The 18,646-nt window shown below is 46.2% G+C and overlaps 1 protein-coding gene across 1 annotated transcript in view; it reads right to left on the reverse strand.

The window, feature by feature from the left end:
- LOC144772211 (tryptophan--tRNA ligase, mitochondrial-like) overlaps positions 1 to 7,612 on the reverse strand; it is a 93,903-nt gene extending 86,291 nt beyond the window's left edge. Inside the window, exon 1 of the mRNA XM_078656355.1 lies at positions 7,459 to 7,612. Within this exon, the coding sequence (XP_078512481.1) occupies positions 7,459 to 7,560 (102 nt within the window). The 5' untranslated portion in view covers positions 7,561 to 7,612. The remainder of the gene's footprint in view (positions 1 to 7,458) is intronic.
- Between the last annotated feature and the right edge of the window lie 11,034 nt (positions 7,613 to 18,646).

An 18,646-nucleotide genomic window follows, 5' to 3' on the forward strand; every position in this document is an offset into this window, starting at 1 on the left:
CACAACAACAGTACTCTAATACCCAACCTCTACACTTCAATCACACCAACCATCAAGCCTTCATCGAAGCCCTGAAGGGCATACTCCAGTCTCTGAAAGCCACCCTCTAAGAAAAGGATGTCATCCCCATCAATCAGACAATAACAGGAGCAGTACTCAAACCAGTACAAAACGCTGTCTACAGGGTAGCTTTGCCGCAGCCCCTGACATGGGAAAAATCCTGCCACTCCTGAATCAATCCAACCTGTCGCCAATGACCTTGCCAACTACTGCCTAAAAACAAGCACTGGCAAAGCCAATAAGTGCAGTCTTTGGGACGCATACCGGATGCTGTGCAGCATGGCTAATAAACATGGGGTTGGGGGGGGGGGGACTACAAATGTGGCTGCTTTAATTAGTAAGTGCATGCAGCATGCAAGCTCTGGCCTGCAAACTGACCCAGTTTTAGTTTACCAATAAGAGTTGGCTCAATAATTTCAAAAACAGAAGAAAAAAAATCAGGTGCAAGTAGGGGGCACTACAAAGAGTGGAATCACAGAAGACAGAGAAGCAAGAGGAGGGCAGACGGAGAGCAACACAGGGATGCACAGGTGGGAGGCAACAAGCAGGTACAGGTGGGGGAGCAACACAGAGGAGGGAAGCAAGCAGAGAGCAATGGAGAGGGGGTGGAAGTGAGCAACTAAGATGGTGGAGTTAAAGTGCAGCTCAAATTGTGGAGATTGACATTTTGACACTGTCTTTAAAAGAAATGTGCTTAGAGAAGCGGGCAAACAAGCCTAGAGGTAAAGACAAATGCACTCATATGGAATGCTTAAGAAGAGCATGGTTTAAGTGTTTTAAATTAGGACGGTGTTAACAGTAAGAAATTAAATGTACAAGCAGAAGCGCAAAGCTGTATGAAATTGGTAAATACACTGAGAGAGGCTCAAAGGAAAAAGGTGTTGAGAGTAGAACTTTTCTAATGTTATGAAAATAAATATGCTGGGAGAAGTGGGAAAACCGAGAGCAGGGGAAACTTATTCACTCATGTGGAGCTTTTAGAAAAAGAAAAATAGTTCCTGAAAGCAGACACTTGTGCAAGGACAAAAGGAGCCAGTCAGAGAGATGGTGACAGTTTGTGCGCCACTGGAGGGATAAAGACTAGGTAGACAGGCTAAAACAAATAAAAACATTAAATATAAAGCAAGAAAATAAGAGTGACAAAACAAAAAGCCAATGTGCAAAGTGGTTTTCCAGGTCAGCTGGCGACACGTCCCAAATAGGTCTTTCGCAGGATACACGCTGCAGACCTAACCAAGACTGTGTCACATAAATTTTTTCCAACTTTTCCAAGTTGAACCTTAGGCCTGAAAGCTTTAGTCTTTTCTCACCCTTATTAGAGGTAATATTTACTCCCTTGAAAAGTACCCTCCATGTCGTAGCTTGCCTTGGGAAAGTTTGGCAGGGGAGAACTCTGAGAATAGGTTTGCTCTCTTTACATATGCATCCTCGTCTACGCTAGTAAGATCATGTACAAATTGGCCCACTATGGTGGTACTCAAGTGTCTTGCTTCAAAATATCAAGAGGTCTCCAATAATCTGCCGTCATACCAGAGGCAGCTATCTAGAGGCCAAGAGAGGCAACCAAGAGAAAATAAGATGCCAGGCCTTCTCCTGCAACACTCCCAGATGGTGAAATGACATCCAAGAAACATTCTTCAAGGTTCCATCCATCCAAGACTTGAGAAAGAGGTTCAAGACTCTGCTCTTCAAGCAACACTTCATCAATATGGATCAATGTATTCTTGACTCAACATGTCTCAAGAGACTCAACTGACCATCCCCATTACAAACCTAGGTTTGGCAGTCGACAAGCCTTAGACCTTTCCTCCTTACCCACACAGGTTCTGCGACATTTAGCCCATCTTCTTACCCTGTATGACACTCTAGCCACCTCTGCAATGCTTCCACTCTGTACAGGCATAGACATTTTAAGGTATGGGCAAAGTGTGTCACCCAATTATCTCTGCACCCTATCCCACATATTATGGCTTTCAAAGGATTCTGCAGAGGAAAGGGTTGCCCTTTGTATGAACGCAGAGAAGGCACTCTACTTCATCGAATGGACCTATCTATACTGGATACTCCAGTGGTTAGAACTTGGCGACAACTTTATTTCTAAGGTGCAATGGCTATACGAAGCGTTCGCTGCACAGGTCAGCTTCAGAGCTTTCCTTCTGGACTCCTTCGAGATCAGGAGAGAGATTCGCCAATGTTGCCCCTCTCCCCTCTGTTGTTCCTACTCACCCTGGAGCCATTAACGCTGCCATTTTGCAAAATCCTCATATAGTAGGAATCCTCACCCCAGGAGATGCCTCAAAGATTCTACTGTATGCCAAAGATATCCTACTCACCCATGCGGACCGCCCCACATATCTGCTGGCCCTCATGTCTACCATCAAACGCCTCTCGAAGTCTGCGGGCTATCAGATCAACTGGAGCAACAGAGGCTATACAGCTTTCCGGTATCACCCTGAAAGCGCCCATAGCAGACTATAATTTCCAATGGAAAGTGAGCCACTTGAAATATCTGGGGGTATACATTAACAGAGGACTGGAAAGGACAATACCAAATAAACAAGTCCCACTCTTAGCGAAAACATCTCCATTGGTCCTAGTACATTCATATCGTTCATCTTGGACCGAGAAGACGTTTGCCCCTTTTCCACCCTTAGCTGGGAGATCCAAGAGGATTAAGCAAAAATCTGGGGTTGTTGTGTTTACAAAAGCGGACTTGAAATCCGTAGTGGAGGAATAGGGAGAAGATGATGCCCTGTGGAATTCATTATAGATTCATGGAACTATGTGCTTGTTTAACTAAATCCTTGAGCCAAGAGAAAGTGCCACACTCCAAGGTGCAGCATTCAACCATTACTTCCTGCTTTACCAGTCTGCAAAGACTAGCAGACCAAACGTGGGAATGATCAAGTCATACTGGACCAGACCACATCATAAATGGAAAAACCTAGAGCTGACGTGACATAAAATTTAACTGGGATACCAAATCTGCTATAGCTGGGGTGGGAGTATATCCCTCAGCATTCCTGCTCCCCTAACTGCCTCGGACGCCGCAGCAACGTGCTCATAAGAACTCCAAGCCCCCGCAGCACATGATGCACCAGGGCCTGTGACCGGACCAGGAGCAGGCCTGTTAGAGCCAAGACAAGGCTGGGCCCCGTCTCCTCTGGGCTTAATATCAGCAACAACCCGGATTGCCCCGGGAATCTAAGGTACAGAAGTGCATTTATCTTCTCCACATGACTTTTTTAATATAAAAATGGGCAAACGTAAGGGCAGCCAAGTGACTTGACTGTGATAAGAATGGGAAGGTGGCCTCTAAATCTATTACTAACTACCTTTCAACTATCATCAGAGCCACTGATAGGGAAATTGGCACCTATGGTTTAAGAGGACATCATCTGTCAAGCAAGTACTATTTAAGGTATAATTATTCCCAGATGAGAAAACAGAGAATGTGCAATTGATCTTTGCAGGTGACATAAGGGCATGTTGTGAGCCAGGATTCTCTGCCTCTCCTCCACTCAGTTTATATGTAGGTGGGTTACCCAATTAAAGTCACTGTGACCTGGGTTGAATAGTTACAAAAAAGGGGGGTCCCAGTGTGGACAGAAAACAATTTACACAATTTACACAATTCAATGAATTAATCCAATACAAAACGAACGTTAGATCCACAGAGTTTTATTCACTGAGGGATCAAATGTAATGAATACAAAAGGCAAATAAACAACTGTATTCAAGGTTATACAGTGCCCCGGGAGGGAGGAGGGAAGTGATAAAGGTGAGGATAAGGTGGTGGCGGGATTGTGTGACAGTAAAATCAAACATTTGAAGATACGATTAGCTGTAATTAGTCTAACAGCAAATGCCAAAAGGCTAATGGTGACCAAAATTTAGAAAGACATATTCCACATGGTATACTAGATCTACATAGTTCAGGCGTGGAATTGCCACAGGAAGACAAACAGTCGACGTTTCGACCCTCTTATCAATGCAGGAAAGGTTGAGATCCTTGCTGTGGGGTCTTCATCAGGACCAAGGGGTGGGGCAGGTAACCTAATATATAAAGGTAGAGTAAACTAAAGTTAGAGGGGTGCAATTCCAGCCTCTTGGATTATCACAATGGTAGGTGGTGTTAAAGAAACTAATAATGGTAACCTAGTTAAGGCTAATACTAGAATGAAGTATCTAAACATGGGGGTATTTAACTGATAGTAAAAAAATCACTGTAAACACAGTATTATGGGATAATTATTATTACGAGAATTACATTGGTATGGACCGCATCTATGGAGTGAAGGACAGTATCATGTAACTATAACTGTTTAAGAAAAAGACTCGAGTGTCAAGATTCAAAATAGGGCACGGATCATGGAGGTAAAGCATTGCACACAACTGACGTGGCAGAGTTGGTGACTAATCCAACCGGCACATCAGGATGTTAAATCACAATGGAGGCAACATACCACAAGGTTAGAAGTCCTCCAAGGGGTCAATGATTGATTTTGGCGTCGTCAAGGTCAGGCGGCACCTGGGTAAAAATCATGAACTTAATGAGGAACTAAGAAAGTACGATGCGGTAATGTTGCTTGTATAACAAATAACGAGGCTTACCGATCGTTGAACAAAGCACTCGCTCGGTGCTGGTCAAGTGTGGGACGTCATGGGAATAATTCCGCAGTTAGTCTGGTGGGTCAAGACAGGAAAAAGAATGAACCGCAGTTCAAGGATAAATGCCAAAAGATTACTAACCAGGAGGGAGTGATACTCACTGGGATTGAATTAATCGAAGCGCTCAGTGCGGGCGGGTGTAACGCGAGCTTAGTTTCCTGGATACTCAAGTAACCATGGTGACGCTGTCACATGGTACACCAGCGAGCAATGGAGCTCGAAAAAAGACTCAGTATCAAACCAGTATCCTGACACATTGGTAACAATCGATGACATAAATTTAAAAAAAAACAATCTATAAAGCACGTGGTTGGTATAAATAATGTGCTGAATTGCAGGTATATTTAGTCACAAATCAAGCGGGATTTTTTTATATATAATCGGCATGGCGTACCTCTCTGACATGAGGGTAAGGCACATTGCGGATATCAATAAAAAGTTTGACAGCTTATGATTAAATAGTACTGAGCTAGAAAGGTCATACAACTGATTCCTCATTGATACTGAGACGCGCTCGATAATGGTGACAGTTGCTAACAAGATCGATTCAGAGAGCGTGGTTGTTATAATGATGCTCGAGAGACACAGAGTTATATGGAAAGTTCATCAAACAGCCAGAGTTGGTTAACATGGCGTACCTCTCTGACATGAGGGTAAGGCACATTGTGAAGTCATATTTGTCTACATATCATAAAATCATCAATCATATTTCAAAATCAGGAGGGAAAAAGTTCCAGAGCTGATGTTAAAGCAGTAACATTGGGAATTCTGATATCCTGGTAATCAAACCCCCCAGCCACCACCCAGGGTCATGTTGCATAATATGCTGGAGAGCACTTCATCATGACAGGGTGGCTAGTTGGGAGAATGAACTGTCATGTTCATTAAGGCCAGTAGCGATGGAGTCAAAAAAGTCGATCCATTTAAGTTCACGGGTGTTGAGAATGTCAGAGATATTTCCACCTCGTGGTCCCAATGTTGCCTTTTCACTCAGCCTGGTCCCCTTCTAAGGCCGATAAAAGGAGTACCACTGAGTTGGGTACTAATACATATGTGTTATTTCAGGCAGCAACGAGATACCACTGCTGGGGTGAACAAGCAGTTTACCAATACACATTATGGTATGCAGAATTTAAGGGTGGCAGATATAGGGAGGGCGGTTAATGTGTGCCAGAGGCCTATTCACATGAGTAGATGGTTGAGATCACTGCAGGTATAGAGAGGGCAATGGATGTGTTTGACATATTGTGTTAGAAATGTCGCCACCTGGCAACAGAATCATCAGTTAATCTTTTCTGCACAGATGGCATGATTGGTGTAGGGATCTTTGCACACACTATTTCCAAATTAAATACAGCAGATGAGAAGTCAGTTTTTTGGAACAGGCTAGCCATGTGTGCGAAGAGGGATAGCACAAATTTTGTTTTTTTTGCAGTCTTATTCAGTGTAAACTTGGCATAAAGGCATTTTAGTGCGTCACAAACTGAGCACTGCATTCATGAGTAAAGCAAAAAGAGAAGTGCTCTTACATATGGAAGCAAAACACATTAACAATAACCTAAATATAGTAGAGAGAGAAAATGCAGGTGGGCAAGGAGGAGGAGAGGAAACGGCGCCTGTGAGAGTGATCATAATGCGTCGAAACCAACAATAGATGAGGAGAGGGAAAGCAGATGAGTCAGGGAGAGCAGGCAGTGGTCCCCCAGGGAAAGGACTAGACCAGGATACGCTGATCAGAAAAAAAAGCTGTAATATTCTGTGTTGTGCTTCTTTTAGTAATGGATTTCTCTGTACTATTATATAATGTATATACTTATGTTAGCTATTTATTGTAATGTTTTTGTTATATTCAGAATGTTAAGTGCTGCCTAGGAATATTAGAACGTACACAAGTCACTCTTTAGTTTATGTCTGCTGGAGCTGGTTGCTTTCCTTCTGGCTCCTCTTCCATGTAGCTCCATGGATAAAACTACTTAAGACATCGACGGTTTCCTACTTCTTTACTACAGAAGGAAACGGCCTTGGAGTTGAGTTGCAGGTTTAATAAGCACCTTCCAATGCACAACGTTATGTAAAATTAATCTTATTTCATGGACATTATTGTTTAGTTCCACGGGCCTTATAGTGCCTGCCACACATAAAGCATAAGAATGGCACATATAAACTCACTGCTGACGTATAAATGTCACACATATGCAGGCTTGAAACTTGGACCTCTCAACACACTCTCATTGAACAGCAGGGGATACTTGCACGTTTGCACCATGGGCTGGTGCGCCCAGTGTGATATTTTTCATGAACCAGTAATGGCCCTTGTAATCAGGGGCATTCCAAGTTTGCCCCAGGGGCTGTGGCCCCCACCGTGCTCCCTGCACCGATAATGCCCTGGCACAGAGGGGCTGCTAAGAGCTGGTGTCCTGTGCAGTGTTTATATAATGGCGTGCGCTTATACACGAAGGCGCACGGTAGCAGGCTCCGCGTCGTTGGTGTTCTCTGCAGTCTTATATTATGGCGTGCACTTATACACGAAGGCGTACGGTAGCAGGCTCCGCGTCGTGACGCTCTGTTACGCTCCGCTTCAAGCGGACGTCAGATGCTGCGGACCCTGCTTTACATGGTTTACGGTACCACTTCCTGCTTCCGTGCCCCCGGTGCTTGCGTCAGCCCCCCTCGCGCTGCCGTCCGTCACCAGCACCCCCCCTCACACCGGCCCAGCCCCGGGGGTACCTGAGGGGCCGGCTCCGCTCCCGCTCCGCCGCCGACCCCCGCCAGACCCCGCAGGAAGGGTCGAACCCCGCACGCCGCCCGGCAGGCCCCGCGCAGCGCCATCTTGGAACCCTGGCGTGATGACGTCAGGCGGGGCCACGCTGAGCAGCCTGCACAGGCGGCGTCCACGCTGATTGGTTGGCTGCCTGCAGGTGTCAAGGAGCACGTGCCTCTGCTTGACATGCAGCAGGCCACTGCCCAGCCCCAGGGTTTAAGTGAGGCGGGTCCTGCCGGGTCTGAGACCTGGCAGCACTCATGAAAGGTGTCTCTAGCAGCCATAGCTGCCAAGGTTTGAGATGACTTATGTGTGACATTTTCAGAATTTCAGTGTAATTGAGTGACATTTATTTATTTGTGCAATTTTATACAGCGCAAACTTTACCCGAAGGTGTCAGAGCGCTTTACATAAGCTCCAGTTGAAAACATACGGATTTAGGATTACATGCGTTACAAAAAAGGTACAAACATGAAAAATTGAAAATGTACAAGAGATAAAGTCACACAAGGAGGAGATACAAATGGATATACTCTAGGCATATACTAGTGATATCTCTATCTATATAGGGAGGGGATACACATGGATATACTCTAAGAGTCACATAGGAATGGTAGAGAGCATAGCGGACTACTGCATATTCTAGTGATTAGAGTTATCTCTATATACATAGGGAAGGGGTAAGACTGGATATACTCTAAAAGTCACATAGGAGACTAGTTGTTAGAGTTATCTCTATATACATAGGGAAGGAATACACATGGATATACTCTAACAGTCACATAGGAGACTAGTCGTTAGAGTTATCTCTATATACATAGGAAGGGATATGACGGGATATACTCTAAGGGTCACATAGGAATGGTAGAGAGTACAAAGGTCTACTTCATATACTAGTGATTAGAGTTATCTCTCAATACATAGGGAGGGGATATGACTGGATATACTCTAGGAGTCACATAGGAATGGTAGATGGTACAAGGTCTGCTGCAGACATTCAACGACAATGAGTGACACTTTCTCGCGAGCAAAAATTAAGCAACGGAAACAAGGGAAATCTATACATTCCAGAAATTACACCCATTTGAGCAATGAAAAACTCTTAAGATTATCTGAAAACTCCGGCAAAGTACCAGAATTGGAAGAGCAGTGCTTCTCAACAGATGGCAAAAGCAATGCCACATCCTTCTTCGGCTTTCTCCCATGTACATACTACTCCTACTCTACAAAACTCCCATACATTAGCATAATCTCCTCTCATCCTACACTTAACACCTGCTCGCACTACATATAATTGACACCACTCTCAGTGTAAAATTGCCATTCCATGCTACTAAATCTTATCAGAGTGACCTTAAATCCAATCTTCTTCAAGTGACTATTGCTGTAACTGGGCAGATGGTGTAGGGTACTGAGTACTGGCACCATTTTAATTTAAAAGAGAGAGCATCTGCACTTCTCAGGAATACTGTAATATTTAATGGGAGAACAGTGGCACTTTGAAGGAGGAAATATGTACTGTGGATAAGTACCAGCACTTTTTGTATGTTTGATTTAAAGTACTGCCTGCAACATTTCTTTGGTAGACGTCACTCCTCCAACTGCAGCCATCACTCTATAAGCACAGATTGAGAGCCCCTTCTGGACAGGCCACTAAATAACTTTCTCCACTACGGGTTCTGCTAAATTTGCCAGTGGCCCGAACTGGTGCTGGAATTACTCTGACAGCAGCAGTCGCTGGGCCTCTCTTGAACAAGGGGGCTCAGTGCAGAGTTGACAGTATGAAGAATCCTCGTTCACACCAGCTGCCAGTTCAGGTCATCGAGAAGTCACAGGCTCTGGTCTGCTGTGCCTTATCAAGATAGTACAGCACAGCGCTCGCCTGAATGGACACAAGTGCCCAGACCATTCCCGGAACACACGTGGAGCCAGGGCAGGTGAAGAATGCTTTGTATCACACGCCCGCCCCAACCACGGGAATCTCTGCGGGAGTGGGGGGCAGGGCTGGCGAGGCAGCAGGGGGCACAGCAGGAGGTAAAAACACTGCTGTCAGTGTGAGCATGATCTACTCCACAGCAGAACTGAGAGGGCCCGAAACTTTATTTAAATTCTAGTTAGTGCTTCGATAAAAAAAAAAAAAAGAAAGTCAGCTGAATGGAGCATACCTAGTCCGCTGCGGCCCCACTCTGAGCCTGGAATAGAGCTACAGGCTTAGTTTCTGTCAGGCTAAGTTTTAAACCTATTCATACGTCATTGAGCCACGCAGCAACTTCTCCCTGATGACTGTGTGTCTTTAATGCAACATTTCATTACCGACTAAGTCCGGTCGCAGGGCAGCGGCATGAGGAGGCACCGGGAACAATTGGGCACAGTGGTGCGAGTAGTGGCTGCCGGTCAAACAAAAGAAACACATTCATAACTGTCACCAGCTGGAACCGAGGTGCTGCCCACCTCAGGAGTAGTTTAACTTGCAGGCTGTCTCCCCTCAGGAAAAAGGCACACTGTTACAGTCGTGACACTAGACCTGCTCCATTGCTGCATGCCGTTATCCAAGCAGCTCTTCAGTCATTATAGTAAAAGCAGTCGGACAGGCCGGGCAGCACTGCGGCGCGCCATTAATAACAATTTATGCAGCATTAGAGAGCGTTACATCACGAGGTACTACTTAACTGACTTGGCGACACGATTCTTCAATACAGGCCGCACATTGCCGTAACCAAGTCCTGCCGCAGCAAACACCAGCCTGAACATGATGGTGTGGCTCAGCAACTCCGGCTGCCGCAGTCCGTGCGAGGGTCAGCTGAGCCGCCAGTTGGGTCCGTTCCCCGCTTGATAAAATAACCGTCCCTTGCACAACTTTGTCATGCTGCGAGCAGTCCTACCATTGCATGCAGCCTGCCACAAGTTTATTTGAAGTGTAGCCGCCCGCACGTACATGCTTCCGGCGCTGTAGCGTCATGACGCATTAATGTAAAGCCATCAATCATGCTGCGGTGCATGTAGTGAATTCGGCTACAGTGTAGCAGCTATAATAGCTGCAGTCTCACCGACGCCCCAAAGCCTGCTGGAAAGAGAGTGCATGGCACTCTTACTGATCCCTGCTGGCAGCACGTGTGCCGGGGCACAGCACCAGCGGCGAGTGCTGGCACCCTGCCGGTACTAGCTAGAGTCAGTCTGAGTGTGCCATGAATGCGTGACAATGCATTTCAGTGCGGTGGTGCGGAACACCACACTGAAATGCGTGAGCGTCACACCTGTTGAGTGACACTTGGCAGGCCTGCAGGCCCTCAGTTCATGCCCGTATCTGTACAGAAAAAAATACTGCTGCATTTCTCAACAATGTCTTTTGAAATTCGTGAGATAATCCATGTCAGCAATGTAGATCTTTTTTATATTTCATACTTCAGCTTGTGTTCCCTAAGATTGTTTCCTTTTTTGAGAATTTGTTCTTCATGCAACATGTGACTTGTATAGTGCAAACTATGAATAAGGCGTCTCCAGATGTCTGAGGGAGTTCAGGTTGTGGTTGGGTGTTTAAAAATGAGGGACGATTGAGGAAGCTGGAACAGAGGCTGCAGACGGTGAGACTATATCACAGTTCCTTGTCAGTAGGTAATAAAGGTGGTTGGACTACAAGCACATCCTGTCAGGTTTGCACTCCGCAGGATCCGCATGCAGCAACAATGCTCCACCTCCGGACCTTCCGAACACCCCAAAGTATGTACACAGGGTGTTCAGACGATACCGTGAGGGAAAAAAAACCCAAAAGGGGAAAAACCAGAAATGAAAAAAAGAAAGGAGGGGCAGCAGGGAAAAAGAAACTGGAAAACAAAAGTACAATGGTTAATAACAGGTTCACTGCTACACTCAGATAAATCTCGCTAACACACCACACGTAGAGTCTCCTGCAGGAAGAGTGAACAGACCCCATACTGCAGGTTCTTCAGCCTTCCATTCGCCCCCTGTTCAACACAAGAAAAACTCATGAACACATGTGACTATAAACACCTTCTACCTGTATCTGATATTCTCGCTAACCACCTACCCCATAGTCCCATCAGTACACCTTGGGAGCGTGTCATCAAAGTAAACAAAAAAGGAACTGAAAGGAACTGACGCTCCGGTAAGAATGATGAGCAATACAACAGCAGACTTTCTAGAATGGACAAAAGTAACTCCTCTAGACACTGGAGTAATCCTTTACCCAGTGGTCTTAGTCAAAGCAAAAGAAAGTTATTCCAAACACGGTGGGGTGTAGCGGAAACTACTACCCTCCGCTAAGGTACGCAATATCCCATCCAAGTGAAAAGAAAAGAACAGACAAAAACCATTGGTTCATGTCGGCAGTGCGGAGGTCCTCATCCCCCCCTGCACTCCGCCACTTGAAGTCCACAAAGGTTCAGTGCAAACACGCCACTGTTGAAAGACACATGATACATATATAAGAGGGGTCCCCGCATGAGAGGAAGGTGTATTGTGGAATACATACACTGGAATTATTTGAGAAAAACAATAAAACAAAAATTAGTAATAATTTGCGATTGGTATTGTGATTTATTACCCAATACTACGTGATTGCCAGTGGCAATATCTAAGCACATAAGTTTATAATTACAAGCCCCAAGAGGGAAGAAGAAAGGGAGGGGAAGTGGTGCTCAAGGGAGTGTTAGAACAAAGAAAAATAACACAATATCAAAAAGTAACAGATGTATTACAAAATTGCAGACATTATCAAAACAATTATAATACAAGAGCCCAAGTACAAGGCAGAATTTGAAAATTGTTCACTAGATAAAATTCAACGGTCACATCTGAATATTAGATGAATCGGGGGTGTGCCGGAAATTCAACGGAAAGGAAACCAGTCGACGTTTCGACCCCTATCTGCAGGCCAAGTAAAGTCCTTTCACGGGGTCTTCATCAGGACGTCACAAAGGGAGAGGGGGGTGTGGGGCAATTCATGGAGTACGGCCCAGCCGGGCTCTGTACATGGAGAGAAATGCCACGCTGGAAGTCGTGGTCAATCTAGTAAGGTGGAAACCTCAACTCTAGGTGTTGTGAATCGAACCTTCAAAGGATCCACGGGTCTGGCACAGTGCGGGAGAAACAATTTCTCTGCTTTTGTAAATACTCTCAAATAAATGTGTAGCACAGTCTTACACAGGATAGTCGAGAATTACACCTGCCTATCAAAAGATCTTGAATGTGTATTATTTTATCTTCACAGTTGGGTATAGTTCCTGATACCTCCTCAAACTACTGTCTCCATTGGATTTGGTCCGTTGTATTTTCCTTTACAGGTATAGCCTACACTCATTTGGGGGTTTCTTGTGAGGAATAGAAAGAAGGTGGCTCTTATAGGTAAGGGAGGTGGGGCGATCTAATTCTCTGTTATTTGTCATTTCAGATCTCCCTCCCCGCTGTCCCCTTCCTTTCCCGCGACCTCGGACCTGTCTCGGTTGTCTGTTTTCGTTTCATTCAGACTCTGAGGCAGTTCAGAGGGGGCGGGTATTGGACTCTCAGCACGGCCCTGAAGAAGACGGAAAGCAGAGCCTGATACCCCGTTTCGTAGGGATCTCCTGTCTGGACAGGGCATCTGCTTTTCTGTTTTCCGAGCCCGGACGGAACGTGACCACAAAGTTATATTCCGAGAAAAACAACATCCACCGCATTTGCCTTTGCGTAAGATGTCTAGCGGAGGACATGTATTGTAAATTCCTGTGATCGGTATACACCGTCACCGCCTGACGAGCCCCCCACAGGTAAGGTCTCCACTCCTGAAATGCCCGTTTTATAGCCAGGAGTTCCTTTTCAGCAATGGAATAGTTGACCTCAGCCGAGCTCAACTTCCGAGACAAATAGGCAACTGGATGAAGCTGACCCGTGTGTGGATCCCTCTGGGACAGGACAGCGCCTATGGCTTCATCCGATGCGTCCGCCTCGACAATGAAAGGATGCTCCAAAATCGGATGGGCCAACACAGGAGCCGTGGTGAAAGCTCTTTTTAGGGCCCCAAACGCTTCCTCAGCCTCACCTGTCCATTCAAAAACCTTGCCTTTCCTCAACAACCTAGTTATGGGGATATCAACCTGAGAAAACTGCATAATGAATCTGCGGTAGTAATTCGCGAACCCCAAAAAACTCTGCACCTCCTTCACATTCTTTGGGGCTGGCCAATCCCTTACCGCCTGTACCTTTCTTTCTGACATCTGCAAACCGTTCGGACTGAGGTTTACTCCCAGGAATTCTACTTCAGTTACCCCAAACTCGCATTTACTCAATTTCACATACAATAGATGTTCTCTTAGTTTGTCCAGCACCATGCACACATGATTGGTATGACATGACACGTCCTGTGAATAAATGAGGATATCATCTATGTACATTCCTTCAGGACGTCTTTAATAAAAAACTGAAATGCTGCAGGAGCATTACACAGCCCAAAAGGCATCACCAGATACTCATATAAGCCATATCGCGTCTTGAACGCCGTCTTCCACTCGTCCCCTTCTCTTACTCTGACCAAATGATACGCTCCACGAAGGTCCAATCGAGTGTAAATCTTGGCCTCTCTCACCTGGTCAAGCAAAACAGAGACGAGGGGAAGAGGGTATCGGTTGCGGATGGTATTCTTGTTCAAGACGTGATAGTCCACACACGCTCTCAAATCACCATTGGCTTTAGCTATGAAGAAGAGAGGAGAAGCAGCTGGAGAGCGTGAAGGCCGGATAAACCCCAAACGAGAGTAATGCTCTATGTATTCTTTCAAATGGGCTGTTTCAGGTACCGATAAAGCATATACCCTGCAGGAAGGTATCGTGGCCCCCTCCACCAGGTCTATGCGGCAGTCATACTCTCTGTGTGGGGGCAAAACCTCTGCCTTTGATTCGCTGAACACATCACTGTAACCTGAGTATTCGATAGGTATGTTAACATGTTTCTCCGCAGCAGTAGCTGCCAGAAAAGGGCTGGCTAACGTAGTAACGTTAGCGGAGACGCTAGGCACCAAATGTTCATGACAATGGGCTGGAAGAAAGTGGAAGGATTTCGACTGCCAATCTACCACAGGATTGTGCTTCCTTAACCAAGGCATACCAAGAATGATTTTGTACTGAGGTGCAGCTATTATGTTCAAGGACAAAACCTCAGTATGCACATAACCAGGTACAGTCACTGACAACCCCAACTCGCTGGTTCTTTCTGTAATCCGGCCCGAAGTTAAAGGTTGCCCATCAACTGCCAAAACCTCTTCTGGGGTTCCCCTAGAGACACGAGGTAACGCCAAGCGTCTCACCAGACCTTCGTCCACAAAATTACCCGTGGCTCCAGAATCTATCATCACCATCACCTGATATCTTTCTAGATCACACTCCAGAGTCATGACGATCACCAAGTGAGATTCTGTTTCATCGTCACCTAACGAGGACAATGACGTAAGCTTCCATGCAGGGCCTTGTTCTGCACTAGAAACGCTGTCTCCCATGAACTCGCCTTCCTGCACAGTGTTTGACACCGCTACCTTCTTGAATCTGTTAACATTCCCTGATGTTTTGGGTTGGAAGGGCATTCCCGGACGTAATGTCCCTTCCTCTCGCAGTACATGCATAAACCCTGTAATCTTCTGGTCTCCCTCTCTTCTCTAGACAAAGGGGCTCTGAGTGCTCCGATTTCCATGGGTTCAGGTGGGTTTTCAGTTCCCCCCTGCACTTTTCGCGGGTTCTTCTCACCACTGTAAACCCCTTTTTCCCATCTTCTACGGTTACACCCCCTGTCAGACAGACGGCTATCCAGCCTTAACACCAAATTCACCATATCAACGAATGAAGTAGGTTGAGGGTCAATCTGTGCCACGACATCCTTTAAGTCATCATGTAAACCCTGATAAAAAAGACATTCTTTTTTCCTCCGGCCATTGCGTCTCGGCCACTAACCGGTTGAATGCTGTCAAATATGTAATCAGCTCTCCCCTACCCTGTCTCAAGGTTAACAGTTCTCTATCCGCACTGAAAGTCGTTGCCCTGCGATCAAATACCCTCTCGAATTCGGTCTTGAAAGCCGGCCAATCCGAAAGTATGGCATCATCCCTCTTTACTAAAGGTACAGCCCAATCTGCGGCATCACCCACCAAATAAGAAATCAAAAACGCCACTCTAGAATGATTGGTAGGGAACGAAGAAGGTTTACAAGAAAAATGCATTAATATCTGCGTCATGAACACATGCACCTTACGCGGGTTCCCCGAGAACCTCTCCGGTGTGGCCAGTGGAATGGGGGGTGGTACAGTAACCTGAACATTGGAGGAGGAAGCCGTAGCGTTAAAAGGATTGCTGCTCAGACGCTCCACCTTGTCACGTAAAGCAGCAGTCTCAGCCTTAGACGCAGCCAGTTCCTGCTGTACCAGTACCAACGCATGCAACACATCCTCCATAGACGCCATTGTTGCTACAAGTGGACCAGGCAGAGTGAAAATCGTGGGCTCGTGATTCTGTCAGGTTTGCACTCCGCAGGATCCGCATGCAGCAACAATGCTCCACCTCCGGACCTTCCGAACACCCCGAAGTATGTACACAGGGTGTTCAGACGATACGGTGAGGGAAAAAACCCCAAAAGGGGAAAAACCCGAAAGGAAAGAAAAGAAGGGAGAGGCAGCAGGGAAAAAGAAACTGGAAAACAAAAGTACAATGGTTAATAACAGGTTCACTGCTACACTCAGATAAATCTCGCTAACACACCACACGTAGAGTCTCCTGCAGGAAGAGTGAACAGACCCCATACTGCAGGTTCTTCAGCCTTCCATTCGCCCCCTGTTCAACACAAGAAAAACTCATGAACACATGTGACTATAAACACCTTCTACCTGTATCTGATATTCTCGCTAACCACCTACCCCATAGTCCCATCAGTACACCTTGGGAGCGTGTCATCAAAGTAAACAAAAAAGGAACTGAAAGGAACTGACGCTCCGGTAAGAATGATGAGCAATACAACAGCAGACTTTCTAGAATGGACAAAAGTAACTCCTCTAGACACTGGAGTAATCCTTTACCCAGTGGTCTTAGTCAAAGCAAAAGAAAGTTATTCCAAACACGGTGGGGTGTAGCGGAAACTACTACCCTCCGCTAAGGTACGCAATATCCCATCCAAGTGAAAAGAAAAGAACAGACAAAAACCATTGGTTCATGTCGGCAGTGCGGAGGTCCTCATCCCCCCCTGCACTCCGCCACTTGAAGTCCACAAAGGTTCAGTGCAAACACGCCACCGTTGAAAGACACAGCGCATGCATCTAAAGGGGCTCCATAACTCCAAAAACGTTTACTCACTACTGCGAGGCAAAGCAATACCCTCGGAGCTGCTCCGCTCCGCTTAATCAGGAACAGCACTGGAAACAAAAAACATACGTGCTAGCCAGCGCGCTACTACAGTGTACCAAGTTGCCGTCTCAAACCTCACGGCGGGAATCACCGGAACCGGCAAGGAAACCCAGGAAATCTGCCAGACTGAAGAGAAGCAGCCGCTCCCCCTCACGACCAAGAATCACGAGCACAGCTCGCCGATCTCCGCCCATGGATATCCTGGTTCGCCGGGAATTCTGGAAGGTGTAGTTCAAACCCCGGTCCTGTTGGGAAATGTAGTCAATCGGGCAGGCGCGCTTGTTACAACCTGACACATCCAGTCATTGGCCTAGTGGTGGTCACGTATGAAAAGCGTATCACACCTCTTTCAGACTTGGACGGCCACATATAGATGAAGGGAAACATGTATTCCCATACACTTGCCACATAATGACGGGATCCATGAGGCCCTATTGACACTACCTGACGACACGGAAACTCTGTTGATTTCAGATATGCTACATGTATCTTGTTGATGCTTTTACAATCTACTTATAGCTCCATACACGAAATAACAGAGAGTAAAGGAACCTATCTGAGCCCTGAAGAAGTCCCAAGAAAGGGATGAAACGCATTGGCAAATCAATTTTGTTGTGTCTGCAAAGAAAATTTTGAATAAAAAGGACTGCGTGTCTACAATCAAAACACCATCCTTTTGCTTTTTTGATTGGGAAGCTATTTGTACAATTTCAGCTCTGGTTTTAGAAATTTTATACTACATTGTTCTTATACAATACTTTATTTGTGCTTCTCGGGTGCTGGGTCATTTCTGTGTTTGTGTTAGAAGGGGGTATTTTATACTTCCTAAATTGGGGTGTATGTGGGTCACAACCCAGACCTGATTGCACCGAGGTATCCGATGATATTAGAGGCTGACGTATACAAGAATTGTCTGGTGCTGGAATTTATGCTCTGACCCTTCTTTTGTCTATATATGGATGAGAGAAAACCACCTCAAGCTCAAAACGGTCAAGACCAAAGTCCTTATCTTCAGCAAACACTCCTGGAGGCCTTCAGAATTCTTACCCACTTCTACACCAAAAGACCACGCAAACATTACCTGGCAAAATCCTTGACAGCAAACTACACATGAAACGCCAAGTCAACGCCGTCTCCTCAGCCTGCTTCCACAGGCTCCGCAAGATTTTCAAGTGGCTTCCCATCAGCACCAGAAAGACTGATGCAGGCCCTCATAACCACCCCACTAGACTACAGAAACACACTCTATGCAGGCACCACCTCCAACCTCATGCACAGACTTCAATCGATCCAGAAGTCTGCGGACAGGCTGATCCTCAACCTGCCCAAGAGAACCCATATCACCCAGCCGCTGAAGGACCACCATTGACTTCCACTTCAGAACAGATGCCACTTCAAGCTCCTGACCCATGCCTACAAAGACTTCCACAACCAAGGACCTCCCTACATGAACCACCGCCTACACTGTCACTCACCACCCAAGAATCTCCTCTCCGCACACCTCGCCGTTTCAGCGATCCCCTGCATACTCTCTGCACCGGAGGAAGATCTTTCTCCCGCCTAGCCGCCAGAGCCTAGAACGCCCTCCATCACCTCACAGCACCCTTGCTCACCGACTTCAGGAAAGGACTCAAGACCTGGCTCTTCGAGTAAACCTGGCAGCAAGCACCTGGATATCTTCACGGGTGACATGCAGCGCTATCCAAATACCTCTTGATTGACATGTGTTGTTTGTCATTGCGGGAAAGTGCATAAAGGAGGTACACAGCTGTCGAAATATGAA

Source organism: Lissotriton helveticus, chromosome 8, assembly GCF_964261635.1.
Source record: "Lissotriton helveticus chromosome 8, aLisHel1.1, whole genome shotgun sequence".
NCBI lineage: Eukaryota > Metazoa > Chordata > Amphibia > Caudata > Salamandridae > Lissotriton > Lissotriton helveticus.